The sequence below is a fragment of the Neoarius graeffei genome, chromosome 24, assembly GCF_027579695.1.
Source record: "Neoarius graeffei isolate fNeoGra1 chromosome 24, fNeoGra1.pri, whole genome shotgun sequence".
Taxonomy (NCBI): Eukaryota; Metazoa; Chordata; class Actinopteri; order Siluriformes; family Ariidae; genus Neoarius; species Neoarius graeffei.
In genome coordinates, this window is record NC_083592.1 from 57,006,679 (window position 1) to 57,034,279 (window position 27,601).

Genomic DNA, 27,601 nt, shown 5'->3' on the forward strand with positions numbered 1-27,601 from the left:
CATAATGAATAAAGGCCTGCTTACAAAATATCCATGATTACCACTTTATGTGGCACGTCTGAGGTACACGTCCCTGTGAACGAGCCGTTACTATGGAAACCATAACGTATCAGAACGAGTGCATTAATATAAACCTGCCCTACTGTCAGAGCTGCTGTTATAGAAAACTAATCAACACCCACATTCTGACCAATCACAATCCTCAGTTCTGTGATTCTCTAACCATCACTAATCTCAATTCTCTTCCTCTAGCTGTGTGCCCTGGCCCCGCCCTGCATCCTTCTCTTTCTCTCTCTCTCTCTCTCTCTCTATCTGTGTGAAAGAAGATGAGCACGTCCCCCACCCCTAAAGGGACGCCGGTGCAGCACAGCCCGGTGGACAGCGAGTGTGTGGTGATGGATGCGGTTCAGTCCCCGCTGCAGCAGGACACTCCGACCAGTGGCTCAAAGCACCGCATCTCCAGCCTTCTGAAGAGCCCCGTGAGTGTGTGTGTGTGTCTCACAGTGTCTCACATGATGTCCGTAGTGAACTCTCTCCTAATTTAACCCTCTAAGTTACTGTCCACTCAATTCTCTCTCTCCCCCCCATTAGGTTCCCAAAGATATGATTAGCTCTGCAGCTTAGCCATAATCTGTCCCGAATCACCCTCTTACAGCTGCACACACACACACACACACACACACACTGCATTAGAGAGAAATTGAAACGCAAAGTGCATTAGTTAGAGTAACAGAGGGAGAAAGAGAAACACAGAGAGAGAGACAGACAGAAAGAGCTCAAGAAAAGTGCATGAGAGATAGAAAATGTGTTCTAGTGTTCATCAGAGAAAGAGAGAGAGTTATGGAAGGTGAGATAGTGACAGATAAAGGGAGAGAGACTGTTTGAGAGAGTGTCTATGACAGATACAGGGAGACAGACAGAGAGAGACATTGGGAGGGAAAGTGATGACACTATCAGCATATTGGTGTAGTGAGAGAGAGAACTTTTATGTGCAGGAATTACTGCAGACTCCTCTGAGAGGTACTCTGTGTGTGTGTGTGTGTGTGTGTGTGTGTGTGAGAGAGAGAAAGAGAGAACTGCTAGTTGTATTTTATTAAACCTTGTAAATAAATAGTGGGTTGGGTTTTTTGTAGTCATTTGCCTTTCTGTGTGTGTGTGTGTGTGTGTGTAGTCGTTCCGTGAGGAGTTGGACATGCTGATTCAGGAGCAGATGAATAAGGGTGGGAGCTCGTCCAGTGTGTGGGCTCTCAGGCAGATCGCTGACTTCATGGCGTCTCACGGCTCTCCTGCCGCACTGCCCTCCTGTGAGACACACACACACACACACTGGGTTAAATATGTAAGAGTGGGCATGAAACAGGTGTAGAATGAAGCCAGTGTGTCTGTGAGGCCCTCTAGTGGCCGGCTGCAGTGTAGTTTTAACTCCGCCCATTTCCATATTAGGGAAATGGAAAAGACCCAAACTTCTATTATTTTCAGTTCCGCCTCCACAAATACATTTTGGGAGTAGAGTTTTGTCACTTAATTAATTTAATTAATCGTTCAATTGACCTTGATTTCTCCCTCTGTAATTTCTTTAATATAAATGTGTTTATTTGCTGATAAATAAAGGGGCGTGGTTGATGAGGTGATTGACAACACACACTCCAACATGTACCTGTAACTCTGGACTCTCTCTCTCTCTCTCTCTCTCGAGCTATGACCATGGTGACCCCCATTAATGACCTACATGGATGGGATGGGGTTGCCATGGTGAAGGGGGAGCGCCTGATGCGCTGTAAGTTGGCGAGTGTTCACCGCCTGTTTGATCTGTACGGCTGGACTCAGCTCACTACAGCCCGGCTCACGGTGCGCCCTACACCCTATACACTACACCCTATACCCCATACACTACACCATATACACTACACTCTCTACACACCATACATTCTATACCCTATACACTACACACTACTCCCTATACACTACACACTGCACCCTACACCCTATGTACCACTGCCTATACACTATTCACTGCACCCTACACCCTATACACCACTCCCTATACACTACACACTGCACCCTACACCCTATGCACCACTCCCTATACACTACACACTGCACCCTACACACTGCAACCTACACCCTGTGCACCACTCCCTATACACTACACACCATTCCCTATACACTACACACTGCACCCTACACCCTGTGCACCACTCCCTATACACTACACACCATTCCCTATACACTACACACTGCACCCTATACACTACACACTGCACCCTACACCCTATGCACCACTCCCTATACACTATTCACTGCACCCTACACCCTATACACCACTCCCTATACACTACACACTGCACCCTACACCCTATGCACCACTCCCTATACACTATTCACTGCACCCTACACCCTATACACCACTCCCTATACACTACACACTGCACCCTACACCCTATACACCACTCCCTATACACTACACACTGCACCCTACACACCACTCCCTATACACTACACACTGCACCCTACACCCTATACACCACTCCCTATACACTACACACTGCACCCTATACACTACACACTGCACCCTACACACTGCACCCTACTCCCTGTACACTACACACTGCATCCTACACTTTATCCACCACTCCCTATACACTACACACTGCACCCTATACACTACACACTGCACCCTACACACTGCACCCTACTCCCTGTACACTACACACTGCATCCTACACTTTATCCACCACTCCCTATACACTACACACTACACCCTATACACTACACACTGCACTCTACACCCTATGCACCACTCCCTATACACTATTCACGGCACCCTACACCCTATACACCACTCCCTATACACTACACACTGCACCCTATACACTACACACTGCACCCTACACTCTATACATCACTCCCTATACACTACACACTGCACCCTACACTCTATACATCACTCCCTATACACTACACACGGCACCCTACACCCTATACACCACTCCCTATACACTACACACTGCACCCTATACACTACACACTGCACCCTACACCCTATACACCACTCCCTATACACTGCACCCTACACCCTGTACACTACTCCCTACACCCTACACCCTATACAAATATATATAAAATAAAAGCACTTGTATTTTGCATTCATTATAATATGTGAAATATCGAGATAAATGACCATTACAGACTTGAAGAAAAGAAAAAATAATATAATGAAACAACAAAAAGACAAATGTAAACGGCTTTGCTTTGGAATTGTATCCCCATAAATCTCTACACACCATACATTCTACACCCTAGGGAGTAGGGTGTAGGGTGCAGCCCGGCTCCCAGTGAACCCTAAACTCTACACGAGACTTTTTCCCACATCACCTGACAGAAGTGTCATGTGGGCAGCTATAATAATCACTTGTTTATGATATAATGTGTATAAAATCTCTCTCTCTCTCTCTGTGAACAGATGCGTATCAGTAAAGAGCAGGAGCACTTCCTGGTTCTGCCTGATGGTCTGACCTACAGCGAGGTCACTGCCTCGAACCTGGTGAGACTCTCGCCCTCTGAGCTCCATTCCACATCTCAGAGACGTCTTATTTAAAAATAATCATTTACTTCTCTGTCTCATCCTACTGCACTGTTGTATTTTTAGTATTTTATTCAGTCCTCAAATTAATCACAGAGATTAAACCGAGCTCATCTGAGATGTATTTTTAATATGAGAGGAGAAATGGAGGATGAAATATGCATGAGCTCGTTTATAAGACATGGCTGCTGTACGATTGAGCTGTACTGCTGGAATAGCTTCTGAAAGTGAACTTGCTCTACACCTGCAGCTATATTTGGATCACTGGAATGTGTGTGTGTGTGTGTGTGTGTGTGTGTGTGTGTGTGTGTGTGTGTAGGTGAAGGTGAATATCCTGGGCAATGTGATCGAGCAGGGCAGCACTACATTAGGAGTGGACGTTTCCGCCTTCAACCTGCACTCGGCCATTTACTCCGCCCGCCCCGACGTCCGCTGCCTATTACACCTCCACACCCCCGCTACAGCTGCTGTATGAGACACCCACACACACACACACACACACACACACACACACACACACACGTAATAGGAAACACGTCTCAAAGAAACTAAATCAGACTCACGCAATCATTCACACACTCACAGCCACACACAGATAATGGAGTGTGTTTTCACTTTGTGTTATTAATATAGCATAAAGCTGCAGCACATTAAAGGACAAGCTCGTGTAGATGACTGACACTGAAATAACCGAATAAAACCGTTCTACTCTGAAGTTATTAAACAAGTCGTTTGGCCAAAATTGAAATGTACACAGTGTTTGGATTTTCAGCTTTTTTTACTGCGTGATTCTCGCAGTATTTTACATTCGTTACTCGTTACAGTGTACGCCATGATCCCAATAAAATCTCAGCAGATTGTGCGATTGCGTGCATCCTTCTTGTAAGATTATATGATAAAGATCCTGGACATACAGTGAAAGAAAGTGACTGTTGTGCCACACTGAGAGCTCAGCAATGGCAGCACGAGTTTTTTTTTTTTAATGGTTTAATCTCAGAGTTTCCACAAATATGGCTCTTCACCTGATATAAAAAACTAAATATACATACTTTACTAATGTTAAAAATCCTAAATACTAACTGTTAAACTTATAACACTAAATATAAAAGATATAAGAAAATTTTTAGCCAGAGTTCCAAAACAAACCTTACTTATAATACTATATATTGGAGATATATGAGAAATAAGTGAAATTTGAAACTTGAGCAATACTATGATACTAATAGAGGAAAAATTATGTGAAACAAAGTGAAGGAATTAAAACTATATGATTACCTAACTGATAAAAAGTGTAAATGTAACAGTGATTATATAATCATCTTCTTCTTTTGGCTGCTCCCGATTAGGGGTCGCCACAGCGGATCTTTCGTCTCCATTGCTCCCTGTCTTCCGCATCCTTCTCTACCACACCTGCCACTTTCATGTCCTCTCTCACCACATCCATGTATCTCCTCTTTGGCCTTCCTCGTTTTCGTTTGCCTGGCAGCTCCATCCTCAACATTCTCCTTCCCACATGCTCTGCGTCTCTTCTCAGGATGCGTCCGTACCATCTCCATCTCATCTCTCTTAGCTTCATTCCCAAGCTCTACATGTGCTGTCCCTCTGATGTGCTCGTTCCTTATCCTGTCCGACCTCCCATCGCAAACCTTAACATCCTCAACTCCGCCACCTCCAACTTTGCCTCCTGTCTCTTCATTAAGGGTCCGGTCTCCAATCCATACATCACAGCTGGTCTCACTACTGTCTTATACATCTTACCTTTCACTTTTGCTGGGACTTTCCTATCACAAATGACTCCCGAAATCCTTCTCCAACTGCTCCACCCTGCCTGCACTCTCTTTCTCACCTCACTATCGCAGCCCCCATTTTCCTGCACAGTTGACCCCAGGTACTTGAATTCACCAACTTTCTTTACGTCTGCTCCTTGCATCTTCACTACACTAACAGCAATAATATAATGAGGGGGAAAAAAAGAACTGTGTAGTAATAAACAAATTAATAATAATAACGAAGGCACTAAGATACTAATGGGAATTATACTGAAAAAGTTAAACTAGAGATTTGGGGAGGCGGCATGGTGGTGTAGTGGTTAGCGCTGTCGCCTCACAGCAAGAAGGTTCGGGTTCGAGCCCCGTGGCCGGCGAGGGCCTTTCTGTGCGGAGTTTGGATGTTCTCCCCGTGTCCACGTGGGTTTCCTCCGGGTGCTCCGGTTTCCCCCACAGTCCAAAGACATGCAGGTTAGGTTAACTGGTGACTCTAAATTGAGCGTAGGTGTGAATGTGAGTGTGAATGGTTGTCTGTGTCTATGTGTCAGCCCTGTGATGACCTGGCGACTTGTCCAGGGTGAACCCCGCCTTTCGCCCGTAGTCAGCTGGGATAGGATCCAGCTCGCCTGCGACCCTGTAGAACAGGATAAGCGGCTACAGATAATGAGATGAGATGAGACCCAGTGTCCAAAATCACTCACTCGTTCACTACTCCCTACTCACTAGATAGGGAATTCTATATAGAGGACTATATAGTGAGCTCATTGGTAAAATTTAAAAACTCTTTCAGACACTACTCCGCCACACCATTATTTACATCATTACTGTTGCACAATTAAAATGTGCCAGATCAGTCGGCTGGTGTGTTTTTCAAAATAATAAATACATGCCTGTGATTTTGTGATAAATCCATATTATACTGAGCGTATTTCCCACATTAATCAATCCAGAGTACTTTGTGTCTGCTGCACCTTTCAGTTCTTTTAAATCAAGGCTCAATACTTTCTTCCTTCTTTGTTTTTTATTAAATCAAATTTGAGGCTTTTGATTAATTCCTCACTCTGCACTCTAACTTTTATTCTTGTATTTTATCTCTCTTATTCTATTTTAGCTCGTTTTCTATTCTCTTACTATTTTTAATTGTACTTGAATGTCCGTTTATAATGCGTTTTCTCCTCTGTCCATTCACCCTAACATTTTTTTTTTCTTTCAGCGTGACTGCAATGCATGATGATATATATTGCTTGGTTAGTGACCATCGGTTGTACGCTACTTTTCATGATGGGATACTATGAGTGCACTATATAGGGTGTAATAATTCTGACTATACATTCGGACAGCACTATAAAATGGTGAACTCACTGTACAGTCCACTATATAGTGAGTAGTAAGTGATTTCAGACACGGTGAGATATCCTTTAGCTAAATACACACCTGGAAGCCGTAATTATTCCTCTAATTTGCCCCTTTAGTCCTGATGATACCGTATGTTGATGATGAGAGACGTTCTCTCTGCTGCCACAGCTCAACAAACCGCTCTTCTTTTAAATCCAACATGGTTTATCATCATCACCTCCGTAGCTGTGTCGCTGTCCCTTGAGTTTTGTGTCGTCGTATGCTGTTTTCCTGTTGGTGGATTTTAGATGAGCGTCATTCCAGCGCTCACACTCTATTTATTTATTTATTTATTTATTTATTTAAATTGAAGACTGTCATTATACAAATATCAAATACAAAGTACAAAATTGTGTTCCACAGCCATTTCACCCCATTTTTCCCTTTTCTTGAGGTGCATTAAAACAGAGAAACAGAAACAGAACACCCACCCACCCCAAAAATAAAAACACATAAAGAACTCAATAAAATAAACAGAACAGATGCAAAAATAAAGATAATGAAATAAAACATGGAGGGAGATCAAATTAGAAGGATGCTTAAGGTGCTTTTTTTTAAAAAAAAAGGGGGATGTATCAGATCAATTGGGTTCCAGAGAGGTAAGGGTATTTACATATGCAAAAAAGGCTGCCATCTTTTCTAAAAGTTGGCTGTTGAACCTCTTAAAGTGCCATTCCACCATTGGATGTATTTTTTTTGCATAAAATACAATATATTTTATGACAACATGACTAGACAGAGAAATCTTTTAGCTTCAAAATGATATATCAAACATAATTTTTTGACAACGACAAGTATATTAATTTTGCGACCAAAGTCACCTACCCTTTTAATTTCCGCGCGGTAGTGAAACGTGATGTCATCGGCAGGTTCCCCTTCTTGTGTACCACGTCATGTGTGACGTGGCACAGATTATCAGCAATGGCGGATAGAACGCGATTTCCACTTGTCGATTGCTGTGCCGATATTCACCATCGACCGTCTCCTTTGGGCATCACTTGCTATTTTCCTTCGCTTCTTTTCCGAAGCTGACAATCGTGTTCTATCCTCCATTGCTGATAATCTGTGCCACATCACACGTGACATGGTACACAAGAAGGGGAACCTGCCGATGACATCACGTTTCACTACCATGCGGAAATTAAAAGGGTAGGTGACTTTGGTCGCAAAATTAATATACTTGTCGTTGTCAAAAAATTATGTTTGATATATCATTTTGAAGCTAAAAGATTTCTCTGTCTAGTCATCTCATTATCTGTAGCCGCTTTATCCTGTTCTACAGGGTCGCAGGCAAGCTGGAGCCTATCCCAGCTGACTACGGGCGAAAGGCGGGGTTCACCCTGGACAAGTCGCCAGGTCATCACAGGGCTGACACATAGACACAGACAACCATTCACACTCACACCTACGCTCAATTTAGAGTCACCAGTTAACCTAACCTGCATGTCTTTGGACTGTGGGGGGGAAACCGGAGCACCCGGAGGAAACCCACGCGGACACGGGGAGAACATGCAAACTCCACACAGAAAGGCCCTCGCCGGCCCCGGGGCTCGAACCCAGACCTTCTTGCTGTGAGGCAACAGCGCTAACCACTACACCACCGTGCCGCCCCTGTCTAGTCATGTTGTCATAAAATATATTGTATTTTATGCCAAAAAAATACATCCAGTGGTGGAATGGCACTTTAAGGAATATTTCACTCTTTCTAATGACAGAAAAGATGTTAAATCGCTTAACCAGGATGGAGTAGAAGGTGCATTTGGGCTTTTTCACTGTAACAGGATTCGTCTGTGGGTGATGAGCGAGGTAAAAACCACAACATCAGAATATTTCTTCGTGAGACTGGCTGGTATAAGAGGTACCCCAGCTCTCACACTCTTTCCCCTTTTTCCATTAAGGCAGTTTGAGAGCTGGTTAGGAGCCGGGGCCTAATCTCGAATCGGTTCTTCAGGTTTTAACAGCTAAGGAACCAAGAACTGCTTATGTCAGGGGTTATCGTGAAAACTTTGTGGCCACCATTAAAAAAAAACAAAACAGAGCTCGTGTAGCATCTAGTCTGATTAATCCGAAGAAGAAGAGATTATGTAGTCCGCCGTTGGTGGTGTTGTGCTTGGCGCAAGCAAGACTAGTGATTGGAAAAGTGGAGACGTATACACTGACGTAACGACGTGGCTCTATGGTGATGGAACAGCAAACCAGTTCGTAAAAGGTTCACAAGTCGAAGTTTCCTTTACGATGTGCGATTGTGCCTGTGACAGCAAAACCGAGCTGAAAATCCTACAGCGTAAAGCCAGTTTAAGACATGTTTGGTGTCTGAGTTTACTTTTACAACGATAATACAAGTAAACACTATATTAAGCTCATGGCTACTAGTTTAGCATAATAGCGTTAGTGTTCTTTTGCTTAAACACTCTCTTATAGAGACAGGTTTGGCTTGTGAAAGTGAAAAAAAGTATCTTGTATCTTCAGCACTCGACTCGACTTGATCCTTCACCTTTAATCCATTTAATCCAGGTGTCAGCCATGAAGTGTGGCCTCCTGCCGCTGTCCCATGAGGCTTTGCTGGTGGGCGAGGTGGCGTATTATGATTACAACGGCGTGATGGAGGAGGAGGAGGACAGAGTGGGCCTGCAGAAGAGCCTCGGTCCCACATGCAAGGTGATAGAAATGACATTGACTCATCACCATCATCATCATCACATTCACAGTCGCATATACACTGAACAGTAATAATAATGAATAACAATTTGTTTTGTCAATGCAAGGTTCTTGTCCTGAGGAATCACGGCTTCATGGCTCTGGGAGAATCGGTGGAGGAGGCCTTCTACACCATCTACCACATCCAGACCGCCTGTCAGATACAGGTAGAAACGTATGATGTTAATACGGAGACTGTGTACCCCATATGAAGCGACAGAAACAAATTTTACTTTAGAGATGTGTGTGAGGAGAACAAAAAATGACGATGTTTCAGGTTTCGGCATTGTGCTGTGCTGGAGGAGAGGAGAACCTCATCATGCTAGACCGCAATGTGCACAGAGCAAGTGCCGCTGGGACCGTGGGCTGGGCCGGATCCACATTCGGACCCATGCACAAGAGCCGACTCGGAGAGCATGAGTTCGAGGCGCTCATGAGGACCCTCGACAACCTGGTCAGAGACTGCGTTTGTTGTTATTATTATTATTATTATTATTAGTCACTTATCCGGCCAACAGGTAATGAGTTTATCCTATCATGTGTTGTTCGTCGTCCACATTTCATGAAAATCGCTTCTTCTCTCTCCATTCTTCACCGATTTTTATTCTTTTTGGCAGGAAGGTAGGTCTGCCTGAGGTGCATATGGCTTCTACCCAAATTTGCATAATTGCAAATAATAATGAAGATATGGAGTAATTAATCAATCCCTAACGAGCAGTTTCCACACACATCACTTCTTCACCAAGTTTGATTCTTTCTGGCATGTAGGTAGGGGTACCTAGGGTGCATAGAACTTCTACCCCGATTTGCTTCATTACAATTATTAATGAAGTTATGGACTAATTAAGCCTTAATGAGCAGTTCAACAAAAATCGCTTCTTCTCGGTCAATTCCTCGCCGTTTTGGATTCTTTCTGGTAAATAGGTCGGTATTCCTAGGGTGGATATCACTTCTATATACCGGTATAGCTTGTATATAGTGTATATAGCTTACAACATTTATTGTGCAAGGTGGCCAACTTTAGATCGTTCCTTCTGGACTAGACGGGGCTGGAGTGAGCTACACCTTCATTGACGGTCTCGTTGTTGTTGTTGTTGCTATTATTATTATTATTGATCCTACTATTTATCTAGCACCAGTACACCTTCCTATAGAGCCCTGAAAATACTCCAGAATTAATTTAAGCTACGGTGTGTAGGATTTTTTGTTAAAAATGAAAGAACATTATTGTGAAAAAAGATGAGTGGTCGCAGGTAGCGGACGATCTTCTAGTAGCCCAGAAAAGATTAAATTATTAACAGAAGCTTCAATAACAGCAACAATTATGATGTTCACTTTTTCAACATTCAAATGTAAGCTATGTGGCACTGAAAGGCAGGTTTTTGATGAGTGTTTCAGTGTTGTGTTGTGACCTGAGCTGTAAAGAGCTTTACCATTTCCTCTCTCTCTCTGCGTGTGTTCAGGGTTACCGTACCGGTTACGCCTACCGCTTCCCCGTCCTCCTGGAGCGCTCCAGGACGCGCAGGGAGGTGGAGGTTCCTGCCACTGTCACCTCCTTCAGCTTCGACGATGAGGGAAAACGAGTGCAAGTGCGCCTCCAACCTCACGCCCACAAACAGCAGCTGGAGAAAACAAGATGGCTGAACACTCCTAACACTTACCAGAAGGTCAACCAGGACCAGGCCAGCCCCGGGCACCGCACCACGGTCAGAACAGCACCCGCTTTTAGTGCGTGATTTATCAGGGTTCAAATAAACTGCTTCCAGTCAGAGTTGAAAAAAAAGTTAATTTAATGTAATTTAAATAAATAAAAAATAAACAAAAGCAACAATTTAAATACATAAATAAATATTTAAATAAATTTAAAAAATTATAAAAACTACAAAAAGTAAAAATAAATAAATAAATGAACAAATATTAAATTAAATAAATAAACACTTGGGCGGCACGGTGGTGTAGTGGTTAGCGCTGTCGCCTCACAGCAAGAAGGTCCGGGTTCGAGCCCCGTGGCCGGCGAGGGCCTTTCCGTGTGGAGTTTGCATGTTCTCCCCGTGTCCGCGTGGGTTTCCTCCGGGTGCTCCGGTTTCCCCCACAGTCCAAAGACATGCAGGTTAGGTTAACTGGTGACTCTAAATTGAGCGTAGGTGTGAATGTGAGTGTGAATGGTTGTCTGTGTCTATGTGTCAGCCCTGTGATGACCTGGCGACTTGTCCAGGGTGAACCCCGCCTTTCGCCCGTAGTCAGCTGGGATAGGCTCCAGCTCGCCTGCGACCCTGTAGAACAGGATAAAGCGGCTACAGATAATGAGATGAGAAATAAACACTTAGAATTTGAAATACAAAATTAATAATTTTATAAAAATATATAAAGATAGCCCAGGTGTAGCTTTCACTTCCTGAAAGTTAACTGTTTGCTGCAAAAAACCCATCGCTGATTATTTTCCAATAACAGCATGAAGTGTTTTATTCCTCTTACACCACAGCAGCTTTTTATTTACTAAAACGACATGCTTTTTTTTATCCGTTTGTGGAACATCTGTGAAGCAAGTTACTTCCTGTTCTCAGTTACAAGTGTACAGCAGCTATAAACACACTCCTTCTCTCTCAACCAAAAAACACAGCTTGTTATTTTACAGAGAAAGCAGAGAGCGTAAACTCGTTTGTCCTGAAGGCTGATAAACTTCTCAGAGCACTGTGACTGTTACAAAGCGTCTACAAGCGAGACTCCTTCTGTAAATATTAAGAAAAGATAATACTTTATTTATCCCCAACGGGAAATTCAAATATCCAGCAGCTAATTTAAAAAATAAATAAATAATGCATTTTTTAAAAAAACATCATTTTCCACAATGAAAAAAGACTAAAATAAATAAAACAATAAAAATATGGATAATAAATAAGATTTATTATATATATTAAATAAATTTCTCCTAACAAAAGAAAGGAAACACTTCAACGACTAGTTTTTACTTTTAACACCACTTTTGTGCTGTTATACAAAAATAATACGCAACTTTTGACCAATCAGATTCGAGTATTTGACTGCCGTGGGGTGTATTTAACAACTATTCACCAAAGGCAAGGTGATTATTCACTGAGCCTGAGGTGAATAATTGTTTTACTATATATTTTAGTAAATAAAAAAATAATTTATTTCAAGCTTCAAAAGCAGCATGTAAATGTAATAACTCCGCAGCGCAGACTTGTCACTGATCTACGCTGAGTCGTGTAAAACACTGTTTTGAAATCGATAAAATAAATCACAACCCCAGCTTCCCTTTGAATAGTTTTAGACCAAACTTCGGGGCATCTTTAGTGCTTTTAGGAACAGCGTTGGGCGGCACGGTGGTGTAGTGGTTAGCGCTGTCGCCTCACAGCAAGAAGGTCCTGGGTTCGAGCCCCGTGGCCGGTGAGGGCCTTTCCGTGCGGAGTTTGCATGTTCTCCCCGTGTCCGCGTGGGTTTCCTCCGGGTGCTCCGGTTTCCCCCAAAGACATGCAGGTTAGGTTAACTGGTGACTCTAAACTGACCGTAGGTGTGAGTGTGAATGGTTGTCTGTGTCTATGTGTCAGCCCTGTGATGACCTGGCGACTTGTCCAGGGTGTACCCCGCCTTTCGCCCGTAGTCAGCTGGGATGGGCTCCAGCTTGCCTGCGACCCTGTAGAAGGATAAAGCGGCTTGAGATAATGAGATGAGATGAGGAACAGCGTTTTCGTTCATCATCTGTAATTCTTGAAGCGATCAGCCGCCATTTTGCCGAATCACTCGAAGTGATGATCGAGAAATGAATAATCCGACTCTCTCGACCAATCAGTGCGCGCGATTTTCTATAATCACCTGTGTATTAATACTAAAGAAAATTAATCATCACCGATCAGAATCCAGAATTCATCAGTGTTGTGGTGTAACGGGGAGCAAATATTCTGTGTCTACGCAGGAATTTCTCTCTAGAACTAAAAGTGTTAGTCAGAACAGTTACAAATATTTTTCGCACACATTCAGATTACACTCTCGCAAACATTTGAAGGTATCGGAGATGCTGAAAACATTTGATGAGTTGACTCGAGGACTTCCTGCGTAATAACAAGCAGCATTTTGATGTAAAATTGATAACAGTGAGCCATTTCAGTAATAATGAATCTGAGTAATCATTGGGAATTTATTATCTCTCTCTCTCTCTCTCTCTCTCTCTCTCCGTCCCTCTGCAATGCAGAGGAGATATTTCAGGATCCTGAAACAGACTGCTGCAGTGTCTCTGCTGCCCTCTGCTGATCCACTCTCTGCCTGTTTTGTCGTTCTGACGAATGTTTACTCACAGTGTCAATCTTTCACGCCGTGTCCTCACATACTCTCGTCCTCTCGTCCTCAGTGGCTGCGGACAGATGAAGTAACCCAAAGCGGCGGCATGGCCATCAAGATCGAAAACCCCAACCAGTTCGTTCCTCTCTTCACCAACCCACAGGAGGTTCTGGAGACCAGAAATAAGGTGCAGTGATGTGAAGCAACAGGTTTAAATAAAAAAAAAGAGAGAGAGAGAGAGAAAAATCAGTGCTATCCCTGTTTAAAACTGCCAAGACACTTTTCCGTTCACCTGTAATATTACTCACTACATCACAATCATCACCAACCTTCAAAGATGACAAAGTAAACAAGCAGCAAGGTCCTTTACGTAAAGAAGAAAACACTCGGCGTCACGCTGTTGTCAGAAAATAATCAGCGACAGGCTGCTGTGATGAAGCTGATTATTTTCCTATAGCAGAACACCATGGAGTGTTTTTTTTTCTTTCACAGTAATTTCCCAACGATTACAAATTTTATTAATGCAAAAGGTCCAGGGTTCAAATCCCAGATGAGCCCCTACTGTATTTTGTTACGACCCAACTTAAGACCATAACAAAAGAGGAGGACAAACATCTTAAAATTAGAAAACTCGAGGATTTATTGGAATAAACATAAACAAAACTTAGACTGAAGAAAGAGTTAAAAGCAAACAAAATAAGCAAATGGGTCGGTATGGAGAGTCAGTAATCAGTAGTGTAAGGAAAGTGTCTGGAACACAAGGTGCGGCGCCTTGAAAAAAAATAATAATGAAAGATAAAAACCCACAAACCAAAAAGGACAGCTGCTGCCGGGGGCGTCGTGGCTCAGGTGGATAAGGCGCCATACCATAAATCTGGGAAACCGGGTTCGATTCCGACCCGAGGTCATTTCCTGATCCCTCCCCGTCTCTCTCTCCCACTTATTTCCTGTCTCTACACTGTCCAATAAAGGTGAAAAAAGCCCAAATAAATCTTTAAAAAAAAAGGACAGCTGCCACCTGTCCCTTCCTTCCTTCTCTCTCTCTCTCTTCCTTCCTTCCAGTGGCGGCTGGTAGGCTTTCAAACAGGGGAGGCTGGTCGGTTACGATATTTCCAGATTTTAAAAGAAAAAACATCAATTTTGCCCATACTCTTGCCTCTGATCTGGCTGATTGTTGGCAGCGTCACAAACTGTGAAATAACAGGTTCTTTTGGCCCATTAGCCTACTGTCCAATATACATGATGGTGGTGTTGGGGGGGGGGGTATATTTTAACATCTCATCTCATCTCTCATTATCTCTAGCCGCTTTATCCTTCTACAGGGTCACAGGCAAGCTGGAGCCTATCCCAGCTGACTACGGGCGAAAGGCGGGGTACACCCTGGACAAGTCGCCAGGTCATCACAGGGCTGACACATAGACACAGACAACCATTCACACTCACATTCACACCTACGGTCAATTTAGAGTCACCAGTTAACCTAACCTGCATGTCTTTGGACTGTGGGGGAAACCGGAGCACCCGGAGGAAACCCACGCGGACACGGGGAGAACATGCAAACTCCACACAGAAAGGCCCTCGCCGGCCCCGGGGCTCGAACCCAGGACCTTCTTGCTGTGAGGCGACAGCGCTAACCACTACACCACCGTGCCGCCATATTTTAACATTTTATATTTTAAAATTGTGGCATGTTGTTTAAAAATTGATCATTATTGAAAGCAGCTCTTTGTCAGGAACCTCAGCAGTAGAGCTCGGTGCCACACATTTCATTCAATGACACTTTCCCTAGGCGGCACGGTGGTGTAGTGGTTAGCACTGTCGCCTCACAGCAAGAAGGTCCTGGGTTCGAGCCCCGGGGCCGGCGAGGGCCTTTCTGTGCGGAGTTTGCATGTTCTCCCTGTGTCCGCGTGGGTTTCCTCCGGGTGCTCCGGTTTCCCCCACAGTCCAAAGACATGCAGGTTAGGTTAACTGGTGACTCTAAATTGACCGTAGGTGTGAATGGTTGTCTGTGTCTGTGTGTCGGCCCTGTGATGACCTGGCGACTTGTCCGGGGTGTACCCCGCCTTTCGCCCGTGGTCAGCTGGGATAGGCTCCAGCTTGCCTGCGACCCTGTAGAAGGATAAAGCGGCTAGAGATAATGTGATGTGATGTGATGTGACACTTTCCCTATATTTTACTTATTTTGACTGAGAAATGTTTTATTGACAATTTTGATAACCCTTCACTTTTAATCCAGGTCTGTAGTGTGAAATGTTCTCGGCTGTGTTTTTGTTTAAAAATGTTTTCCAAATTGTAGCTGTGTTTAATTCATATCCAGAGAAATATATATTCCAATATAATATACTCAGCATAAACATTTTAAATAGATTCTATATTTTTGGTCCATCCATGATATATTACTAAAGTAGCCTATTTACTGTTGTTGATGTGGGTCACTTGCTGTTAGCCAATTCACTTTCTCGTACCAGGAGAGCTGAAAGGAACGAGTATTATTCCCGACCTTTTTCACCAAGTCAATTTGAGGCGTTGGTCTACCCTGCTCTTTAATTTTAATTTTTTCCTCGAAAGGAAGACTGGCAAATGGCTTCGCCAAAATTAAATCAGCAATGCTTGGCATCCGTGCGCAGCTTTCTTGCTAGCTGACTAGCCCCCTCAAGTTCAAGTTCAGTCACTCAAATAAACGAAATTTCTGGAACTAAGATAGCAAACTTGACAACACTATATTTACACTTTATTTACAATGAAAATATATACAAACTAAAAAAGCTGGTAGAAACTGTATGTAATGAATGAAATCGAAATGTAAGCTGATCTCTTACAATACACCACAGCACTTGCGAATCCGCATGGGACTGAACTGAGATTCACCGCTGCCTGTCTATATTTGAAACGAGCTGTCAATCAAAGAAAATATCCGGCCGCTTTCACCAATCACCAGTCTCCTCGCGGAAACTGCCATGTCCCTCCCACTGTGAGGCTGGGAGTCCGTGGGGTGGGTGTTTTCGCAGTATTTGTCCAATAACTGTCTTGCATTTTGAGATTGAAAAGCGCAGAGCTCCCAAATGCCATTGAAGTCCACTGAGGCTGGGCTGCATTGCGCTGTCACGAGGGGGAAAAACTCACGCACACATTAAAGTTATAACGGAATGATTTCGCACTGTAGTTGGGTTGAGCACATATATTTCTATGATTCTGGATCTGAAATAGCAATGTTATAAGGTCGGCTATAACATAAGCCTAGCGCAATTCATCCTACACGATGTTCATCATTTTTAGAGGAGGCTGAGCCTCCCTCGTTGTCTTAGAGCAATCGCCCGTGCTTCCTTCTCTCCCCCCTTCCTTCCTTCTTTCTCCCCTTCCTTCCCCCCTTCCTTCCTTCCTTCTCTCTCCCCCCTTCCTTCCTTCCTTCCTTCCTTAATTCCTTCTCTCTCTCCCTTCCTTCCTTCCTTCCTTCCTTAATTCCTTCTCTTTCCCCCTTCCTTCCTTCCTTCCTTCTCTCTCCTTCCTTCCTTCCTTCCTTCCTTCCTTCTCTCTCCCCTTTCATTCTTTCCTTCCCTCCCCCTTCCTTCCTTCCTTCTCTCTCTTCCTTTCTTCTCTCTCTCTCTTCCTTCCTTTCTTCTCTCTCTCCCCCTTCCTTCTCTCTCTCCCCCCTTCCTTCTCTCTTCCTTCCTTCTCTCTCTCCCCCCTTCCTTCTCTCTTCCTTCCTTCTCTCTCCTTCCTTCTCTCTCCTTCCTTCTCTCTCTTTCTTCCTTCTCTCTCTTCCTTCCTTCTCTCTCTCTCTCTCTTCCTTCCTTCCTTTCTTCTCTCTCTCCCCCCTTCCTTCTCTCTCCCTTCCTTCCCTCTCCCCTCCTTCCTTCCTTCCTTCCTTCCTTCCTTCCTTCTCTCTCTCTTCCTTCCTTCCTTTCTTCTCTCTCTCCCCTCCTTCCTTCCTTCTCTCTCCCCCTCCTTCCTTCCTTCCTTCCTTCCTTCCTTCCTTCTCTCTCTCCTTCCTTCCTTCCTTCCTTCCTTCCTTCTCTCTCCCCTTTCCTTCGTTCCTTCTCTCTCCCCCTCCTTCCTTCCTTCCTTCCTTCCTTCCTTCCTTCCTTCTCTCTCCCCCTTCCTTCCTTGCTTCCTTCCTTCTCTCTCCCCCCTCCTTCCTTCCTTCCCTCTCCCCCTCCTTCCTTCCTTCCCTCTCCCCCCTCCTTCCTTCCTTCCCTCTCCCCTCCTTCCTTCCTTCCTTCCTTCCTTCCTTCCTTCCTTCTCTCTCCCCCCCTCCTTCCTTCCTTCCTTCCTTCCTTCTCTCTCCCCCTCCTTCCTTCCTTCCTTCCTTCCTTCCTTCTCTCTCCCCCCTCCTTCCTTCCTTCCTTCCTTCCTTCCTTCTCTCTCCCCTTTCCTTCCTTCCTTCCTTCCTTCCTTCCTTCTCTCTCTCTCTTCCTTCTCTCTTTCTGTCACTTCCTTCCTTCCTTTTCTCTCCCTTCCTTCTCTCTTCCTTCCTTTCTCTCTCTCTCTCTCTCTCTCTCTCTCTCTCTCTCTCTCTTTCTTTCTTTGTCTATTATCTGCCAGATCTGATCTTATATAGAGGCTGAACCAAGTGAGACAGGCCTCAGGTGAGCAGGTGGAGCAGATTTTTAAAAAATCGTCATTTAAAAAAATCTGTTTATAGTTATTTGTAATGTTGTGGAAGTTAGTTCCTGTTCTCGCTTACAGTATGGGAGCTATAAACTTTCTGTCCCTCACCAGCCTCTCTCTCTTTTTTTTTCTCTGTCTTCAAATTTATAGACAAAAAAAAATTATATTGTTATTGAGAAACCGGGAAGCATAAACTCCTCTGTCCTGAGGTTATAGCTTTATCTCTGACACCTTTCAGAAATGTTAAAGAAAATTTCGTCATATCAACGATTAATCTGGTTATATGCCAAGTTGGCTGTACATGTCATTCCTTGAGAATAAGCTGTTACTATAGAAACGATAATGCATTAGAACAAATGCATAACACAACATAAACCTGTGATTTGCAGTTGTTCTATAAAACATTTGCTCAATTTGTTTCTCTTTTCTTTATCTTTCAGCAGTCTGTAAAAAGAGAGAGAGCTCTGATTTCTTGTTACATCTGTTTGTACACAATCGCACAACAACTCTTTCACATTTTAGATAATTTTTATCCATTTTCTCTGCATTAGAGCTGTGTTACTTCTGCCTACAGTGAAGTCACATGTATTCCCTATTGCTCTTGTACAACCCCAATTCCAAAAAAGTTGGGATGCTGTGTAAACTGTAAATAAAGACAGAATGCGATAATTTACAAATCATGGGAATGCTATATTTAATTGAAAGTAATACAAAGACAACATATATATTGAAACTGAGAAATGTTATTGTTTTTTGAGAAATACAGTATATGCTCATTTTGAATTTTATGTCAGCAACTTCTTTCAGAAAATTTGGAACAGGGGCATGTTTACCACTGTGTTGCATCATCTCTACTGTTAACAACACTCTGTAAATGTTTGGGAACTGAGGAGACCAGCTGCTGTAGTTTTGAAAGAGAAATGTTGTCCCATTCTTCCCTGATATACAATTTCAGATGCTCAACAGTTCGGGGTCTCCTTTGTCGTATTTTGCGCTTCATAATACCCCAAATGTTTTAAAAGGGAGACAGGTCTGGACTGCAGCAGGCCAGTTTAGCACCCGGACTCTTTTACTACGGAGCCATGTAGTTTTAATATGTGCAGAAAGAAGAAACCTTTATTCGTCACATGCACACTTCAAGCACAGTGAAATTCATCCCCTGCATTTAACCCATCTGAAGCAGTGAACACACACACACTCAGAGCACTGGGCAGCCACACCAGAGCACCCGGGGAGCAGTCAGGGGTTCGGTACCTTGCTCAAGGGCACCTCAGCCCAAGGCCGCCCCACGTCAACCTAACTGCACATCTTTGGATTGTGGGGGAAACCGGAGCACCCGGAGGAAACCCACACAGACACGGGGAGAACATGCAAACTCCACACAGAAAGGCCCTCGCCAGCCACTGGGTTCGAACCCGGAACCTTCTTGCTGTGAGGCGACCGTGCTAACCACTACACCACTGTGCCGCCTGAAAAAGAAAGCGGTTTGGCGTTGTCTTGCTGAAAGAAGGAAGGCCTTCCCTGAAAAAGATTTAGTCTGGATGGCAGCATATTGCTCTGAAACATGTTTATATCATTCAGCATTAATGATGCCTTCCCAGATGTACAAGCTACCCATGTCATGTGCACTAATGCACCTTCATACCATCACAGATGCTGGCTTTTGAACTGTGCACTGATAACACGCCGGATGGTCCCTCTCCTCTTTAGCCTGGAGGACGTGGGGTCCATGATTTCTAAAAAGAATTTCTACTTTTGATTCATTAGACAGTTTTCCACTTCACCTCAGTCCATTGTAAAAGAGCTCAGGCCCAGAGAAGGGGGCGGGGTTTCTGGATATTGTTTATATCTGGTTTTAACTTGCATTTGTGGATGCAGTAATGAAATGTTTTTCACAGACGATGGTTTTCTGAAGTGTTCCTGAGCCCATATAGTGATTTCCACTACAGACACGTGTCTGCTTTTAATGCAGTGTCTCCTGAGGGCCTGAAGATCACCGGCATCTAATGTCAGTTTTCAGCCTTGTCTCTTGCATACAGAGATTTCTCCAGATTCTCTGAATCTTTTAATGATATAATGGACCACAGATGATGTGATCCACAAATTCTTTGCAGTTTTACATTGAGGAATGTTATTCTTAAATTGTTGCACTGTTTGCCCACGCAGTCTTTCACAGAGCGGTGAACCCCGCCCCATCTTTACTTCTGAGAGACTCCGCCTCTCTGGGATGCTCTTTTTAGACACAATCATCTTACTGACCTGTTGACAATTAACCAAATTAGTTTTTTTTAGCATTACACAACTTTTTCAGTCTTTTGTTGCCCCTGTCCCAACTTTTCTGAAACATGTTGCTGACATCAAATTCAAAATGAGCAGAAATTTTTCGAAAAACAATAAAATTTCTCAATTCCAACATGTGATATGTTGTCTTTGTACTATTTTCAATGAAATATAGGGTTTCCATGATTTGCAAATCTTCTCATTCTGTTTTTATTTAGATTTTATACCATGTCCCAACTTTTTTGGAATTGGGGTTGTACATTATTGTGCCCTCTGCTGTCTAAACAATGCTATGAAAAACTGAGACTTCACAGCCTCATAATAATCACCATTTCTTTTTCATTTCATTGATTTGATTTGTCATAAATGTGTATCGCGATTCATCACATAAATTGTTACATACCTAAAAATGAATCAGTAACTTCTGACCAGTTGAACTGTAGAGTTTGAGTATTGCTTTGATGTCATTTGTGCAATTTTAGCACCTTGTACAGTAGAACTGGATACTAGGCCTATAATTTATTTTTTTCATTTCAGATCCGAGAGCAGAACCGTCAGGACATGAAGACGGCAGGACCGCAGTCTCAGTTATTAGCCAGTGTGATCACAGAGAACAGTCCACCGGTACACAAACATCACCATCATGATCATGATGTATGAGCCAGAATTGAGCAGCCATGGATCTATAGATGTCTGTGTAGAAGCCAGTAGGAGATGACGGGCCGTTTGGTCCCCAGTCTGCATGCTGGTGTGTTTATCGGAAGGTGGGAGGAAACCCACAGGCTCTGAGAGAACATGCGTTTGGATATCAGGCTGTCGTTTGAAGCAAGTGATGAACTCTGTGTGTATTTATTTACAGACGAGATATTGGGTGATGTGTTAGCTCCATTGATTAATTAACTCAGGATGGGGTTCCTTTAGCACACCTCAGTGCACTTTGTCTCGACTGAACACTGTTCACGAATGATTTTCTGTCTCTTCAGCTTAAAGCGTAACGTACTGATCTTACCCTAATGCTAACTCTGTCAAGGATCGCGCTCGTTAAGGCTGAGTGATGGAGTGTGTTAATCATGTTCCATCACTACACACACATCATCATCAGTGCAATGATGTTGAATAATCTTAAAAAAAAAAAAAACAGATTACTAAAATCTAGATGAATCATTTTTGCCGATAAACATCTTGTGTAATGTGTAATGATTGTCCAGGTCTAACATTTAAATTGATTTGATGATGGTGTGTGTGTGTGTGTGTGTGTGTTGTACATGTGCCTCTCAACACAGTCTCCAGAGCAGGTGGAGCCCCCTTCGACCCCTGAGCCGGAACCACCGAACCCCTTCAACGAGCTGACGGATCAGGCGTTGGAAGAATATCGCAAAGAAGTCCAGCGCAAGCAGCTCGCCGGAGATGGTACGAACCCTACGCCCCTAACGATTAGCCATCCCTCGACAAACCCTCTTCTCCTACAGCGCACTGAGCGTCGGACATTTTCAGCCAAACCTGTCGCTGGTGCATGAACTTATGTTCACACTAACGCGACAAAGCAACAGGCAGACGTTTGTATTCTACAGTATGTATATTTGCGACATGGAGCTGCAATTTCAGCGACATAGAAAAATCGAACAGAGATTTTCTCAATTCTATGCAAATTACATATAACATGAAAGCAACAAATCCAAGCGATTGTCTCGAACGTTTCCTCACACTGATAAGATTGTGAGTGTGGGCCGATGTTTGTGCAGTTCCTACCTGTGATGAGTTCCTTTCTACTCTTTAACACAAAAATGGAAGAGAAACTTCTGACTGTGGTTTCGTCTTACCCTGCCGTGTACGATCTCTCGTTAAATTTGTACAGAGACATTATGAAGAAAAATAGAGTTTGGAAGGAAGTAGCATAGATCATCAGTGCTTCTGATGAGTTTACATAGTTTAGACCAGACAATAACGTTGGTACGAAGCCAAGCATGTAAAGTAAACTTGGAAAAATCACACTGATTAGTGTGTTATTTAATTTGTATTTAGCTAGTTAGCTTTTGAAGTGATATATGTGTGTGTGTGTGTGTGTGTGTGTGTGTGTGTGTGTGTGTGTGTGTGTGTGTATATATAGCTATTACTGTTTTTCATCAGAAATAAAAAAAAAAACACACACACAAAGGACAGGACAGGCCACACCCACAAGTGACAACATTATTGGTTGTTACACGCCCATAAGTGACAAACGACAAGTGTTGCTTGCAAGTGCGAATGTAGACTTGTAGACTTGTCACGTTTATTTTTTATTTTTTAAAAACCTCAAATGAAATAAGACATTGTCAGTGTGCTCGATCAGCCGAGGCATGTTTTGCTTCCTGAACGTTGTTTCTTTGTAGCTAACAAGCTAATGGAACCTTATAACTACCAGTTTAGCGTAAATCACACACTCATCTATAAATGTGGATGATTAAAAATTCGTAGCGCCATCTTCAGTCCGAATCGCTTGGTTTGATCGCAGACTTTGGAAAGGGCGTGGTCTAAAATTTGAAGGCAGAGTTAAAAGCAGTGTGGGTGACAACATAGTTCCAGTTTGATTTGTGTGTGTATATGCATTTTATATTTTAATACATACAGTGCTGTGAAAAAGTAATCACCCCCTTCCTGATTTCTTTTATTTTTGCAAAATAATAGTTTCAGATCTTCAAACAAAATTGAATTTTAAGACATGATGAAACACCAAATACTTTTTGTTTTTAAACAATCGTCTCATTTATTGAAGATTAAAACGTTGTCCAACACTAACTGGCCCTGTGTGAAAAAGTAATCACCCCCCTTAGTTGCACAATCGAACCGTTAATGAAATTAATTGATTACTGACAGTAGTTTTGAATCTAAACATCACTTTTCCAGCATCATGATGTTGGGCTAAAAGATCTCCGTGAACATGAGCAATTAAAAATGGTGTTTTGTGTTTCCTTCCTGATCTTGTATTACATTTGGTACGAGGATCTGAAACCTGATAAATTGGCAAAAATAGAGGAAATCAGGAGGCGGGCAAATATTTTTGCATGGCACTTTACAAAATACAAATGAGTAAAACAAAGTCTTCGATAGTTTGCTAAACCAGAAACTGTACACGTCCCTTGCTTGTTAGCTATATTGGCATCATAAAAGCCTGTACAAAGCTAAGAACCTTCAGAGATGTTTTAGCTGATCAGTTTCATCTGGGGTGGCACGATGGTGTAGTGGTTAGCGCTGTCTCCTCACAGCAAGAAGGTCCGGGTTCGAGCCCCGGGGCCGGCAAGGGCCTTTCTGTGCGGCGTTTGCATGTTCTCCCCGTGTCCGCGTGGGTTTCCTCCGGGTGCTCCGGTTTCCCCCACAGTCCAAAGACATGCAGGTTAGGTTAACTGGTGACTCTAAATTGAGCGTAGGTGTGAATGTGAGTGTGAATGGTTGTCTGTGTCTATGTGTCAGCCCTGTGATGACCTGGCGACTTGTCCAGGGTGAACCCCGCCTTTTGCCCGTAGTCAGCTGGGATAGGCTCCAGCTTGCCTGCGACCCTGTAGAACAGGATAAAGCGGCTACAGATAATGAGATGAGCTTCATCTGGAGTAAAGTGGAAATTGTGTACTGTATATTTAATTTTTTGTGATTATTTTTACATTACAGCAGTGAGAAATCAAATGATTAATTCTATTCCTTTTGAAAAACAGTATATCTCATTAACTGTCCTGAATCATGAACTGCTGTCTGTTATTAGGATTTACAAGCTGTTGGTCCAAATATCATTAAACTTTCACTAAACACACACTTTATTTTTCTTTTTTCCTGTCCCACTATTTTAACTCACTAATCACTCGTTTTTACATTCCCTTCCTGCCCTGTCTTCTTCGTGTCAGGTGGGGAGGAGGTGATGAACGATACGGGGACTCCTCCCCCTGCTTCCTCTCCCACAAAAGTCCCCTCCCCCACCAAACCACCTGCCCCAGGTGAGCCGTCACACCACACCCTCACACCTGGGCATGTCTTTAACACACTCGCAGCATGTGCTGACTAATAACACTGTGGTTAGCGCTGAATGTGTTTCTCATTCTTTGACGTGTGGGCGGAGCTAGAAACAGTGCAGATCACTGATTGGTTAAGAATAACGTCAGCGAATTGTCCGTATAATGCTTCTGGCTGGAAACGCTTTTCTACTGGACAGTATTAGTTTTGTCATCCTGTTTGGGATTTATTTTATTTGTTTGTTGAGGATGAATCGGAGTGAAGATGATTCTTTTCGTTTCTTGGCTGTTTGGTTTGGTTTCACGCTGCGCGGAATTAAATGATGTAAAAAAAAAAAGCTAAGTGATGGAAAAACATTAAACTGTAAATAACATTCTCTTCAACCCAAAACACACGGCATGATCGATTCACTTCCTGAGACGAGTCGATTCAGAGTCGAATCGCTCTCTCACTAGTGTTCACTCCAAAGCAGACAGAGACCGCCTCATGCTCGGACCCGAGTGTGATCGCTGTGTTCTCGCCTGACTAAAGAACCGCATCGAGAACTCTGAAGAACACACCAGGGTTCCACTCAAACCCACTTAACCCACTTTATTTTGCAGATGTGCAAAAAAAACCCCAAATAAACCACTCGTTTAACCCTTTAATCTCTTCTTTCGATTTCAGAGATGGACGGGAAAACCACAGACGCGGTCCCGAACGGGAAGGAGGACAACGAGAAGCAGCAGGAGGAGCTGGAGAAAGGATTGAAGGCTCTCTCTACCAGTGACACGTCAGAAAGCTCAGTGGTTCCGCCCACCATCCCGCCCACCAAGCCTGCAGGCACCACCCCTGAGGGCTCTCCCACCAAGTCTCCATATAAGAAGAAGAAGAAGTTCAAAGCGCCTTCGTTCCTGAAGAAGAGCAAGAAGCAGAAGGAGAAGGCTGAGATTTGAGCTCACACACACACACACACACACACACACGTGTCTGCTGTTCCAGTAACACAAACACTCGCTTAACACTCAGTGTGTATCCATCTGTTTGTCCATGAAACATTTTCAGATTATTGTTTTATAACAAACTAATACTTCTGACTAATGATCTGACTAACCCCCTGATAAAGAACGCTCCAGAAACGAGCTCTTCACACGCTTTTTAAACCAATGTCTCACTTCGCACGAGCCTATTAGACCAGAACGTGGCATGAATTCAGCACGTTGTTGATTCTGATTATTAGCTGAAGGTCATATTGCACATTTACTCCTTGTATAACTCTATGACGTGGAATCGTATCGTTTTTACCGACTCCAATCTGGCTTCCTGTTCATGGTTTTTTTTTTCCATGTTTCACGTTTATGAATTAAAAAACAAAAACAAACAAAAAAATTAACATGACTTTGGCTTGTCGATGCAACGAAAAGCCCAACTTTAAAACAGCACTCAGACATTCCATTTCCGCCTGAGTTTGATTTTATACAGTCACTGGTTTTCTTTTACGGTTGTAATTATTTTTACGAGCAGTAACTCTTATTTAATTGCCTTTGTGTGTGTGTATATGTGCTGGTTTGAATCCATGTCATGTTAGAATGTAAAGTGATCGCCTACACGCTAAGTTGTACCAGTCATTAAAATTCACTGAAAAGAATTTCATGCTTGCATCGTTGTTTTTTCTAAATAATTAATCATATACTTATTTTTTTTTTTTTTCTTTGTCATATTTTCTTTCATATCTCTCATCAAGGAGTCAAAAATATACACAGTATCACTTTAGTTTGGAGTCGTAATGTCCAAAATAATATAAATTAATGTCTAACTCATAATTGATATCATTTTCATCTTGACCGACTTCATCACTTTTCTGAAATTCACCCAGCGATCTTCAGCAGTGTCACTGAACTGACTGTGGAAGCTGCTCGGTCTTCTCTAATCTCATTTTTTCTGACACATTCTGATCATCTAATTTAATGTTTTAGATTAATTTTTATTCATTTACACACTGATGTTCTCTCATTTGTTTTCCTGATGAAATTATGTTCAATGATACACTTTAGTGCTTTAATTTAATCCCACATTCCTCCTTATTCACCGTAGATGCTCACTACATACAGGACATCATACAAAGGGGTTTAAACACGTATCTGATCTTTAAAGATTCACCAGTAAAGGTACTGAGCGTTTCAACTTTTAGTAAGGTTAAAATATTGGCACCCTTGCCTTCATTGTTGTGTGTGGAGGGGTGTGTTACATTTAGAACGGTCATTATTATTTACATGCTCCAATTCCTAGCATAGCAATAAAAAAGAAAAAAAACCAGAAAAACATCATTTAAATCGATACAGATTCTCTAGATGTTTTTAATGACTTAAAATTTCATACAGCATCACATATTTCAACCTTATAAATAACACTGATTTTAAAAAGTAAATGGCTTGTCCATTTGTATGAATATTGTGTATCAGAGATAGCAAAAGGGGGATAAAAAGGAAAATGATGAATATAGAAATATTCTTGACAGATAAATAAATCTGCACAGAATCTTGCATGATATAGGGTTCTGAAGTCAACATCCATCCATCCATCCATTATCCATCACTGCTTATCCTGTGCAGGGTTGCAGGCGAGCTGGAGACTATCCCAGCTGACTATGGGTGAGAGGTGGGGTACACCCTGGACAAGTCACCACATCATTGTAGAGCTGACACACAACCATTCACACTCACATTCACACCTACAGTGCCTTGCAAAAGTATTCATACCCCTTGAACTTTTGCACATTTTTCCAGCTTACAACCATGAACTTAAAAGGTTTTTTTGGAGATTTTATGTGATAGACCAACACAGAGTAGCACATAATTGTGAACTGAAACGAAAATGATAAATGGTCTTCAAAATTTTAAACAAATAAAAATCTGAAAAATGTGGTGTGCATTAGTATTCAGCCCCCCTGCGTCAATACTTTGTAGAGCCACCTTTTGCTGCAATTACAGCTGCAAGTCTTTTGTGGTATGTCTCTACC

General features: G+C 42.8%; 1 protein-coding gene across 3 annotated transcripts; it reads left to right on the plus strand.

Moving 5' to 3' along the window:
- Window positions 1-326: 326 nt before the first annotated feature.
- Window positions 327-26,188, plus strand: add2 (adducin 2 (beta)). Of its 3 annotated transcripts, none has more exons than XM_060906804.1 (14): window positions 327-479; window positions 1,172-1,304; window positions 1,697-1,848; window positions 3,464-3,544; window positions 3,903-4,052; window positions 9,259-9,402; window positions 9,510-9,608; window positions 9,719-9,895; window positions 10,905-11,147; window positions 13,808-13,924; window positions 21,163-21,249; window positions 21,909-22,035; window positions 24,498-24,587; window positions 25,270-26,188. In XM_060906804.1, exons 1-14 carry the CDS (start codon window positions 327-329, stop codon window positions 25,536-25,538), a joined length of 2,022 nt encoding a protein of 673 aa, XP_060762787.1. In that variant the 3' UTR covers window positions 25,539-26,188. The 3 variants fall into 3 exon arrangements, with proteins under 3 accessions (XP_060762787.1, XP_060762788.1, XP_060762789.1); XM_060906805.1 differs by having other exon boundaries at window positions 24,498-24,556; window positions 25,272-26,188; XM_060906806.1 differs by lacking the exon at window positions 24,498-24,587.
- Window positions 26,189-27,601: the final 1,413 nt, after the last annotated feature.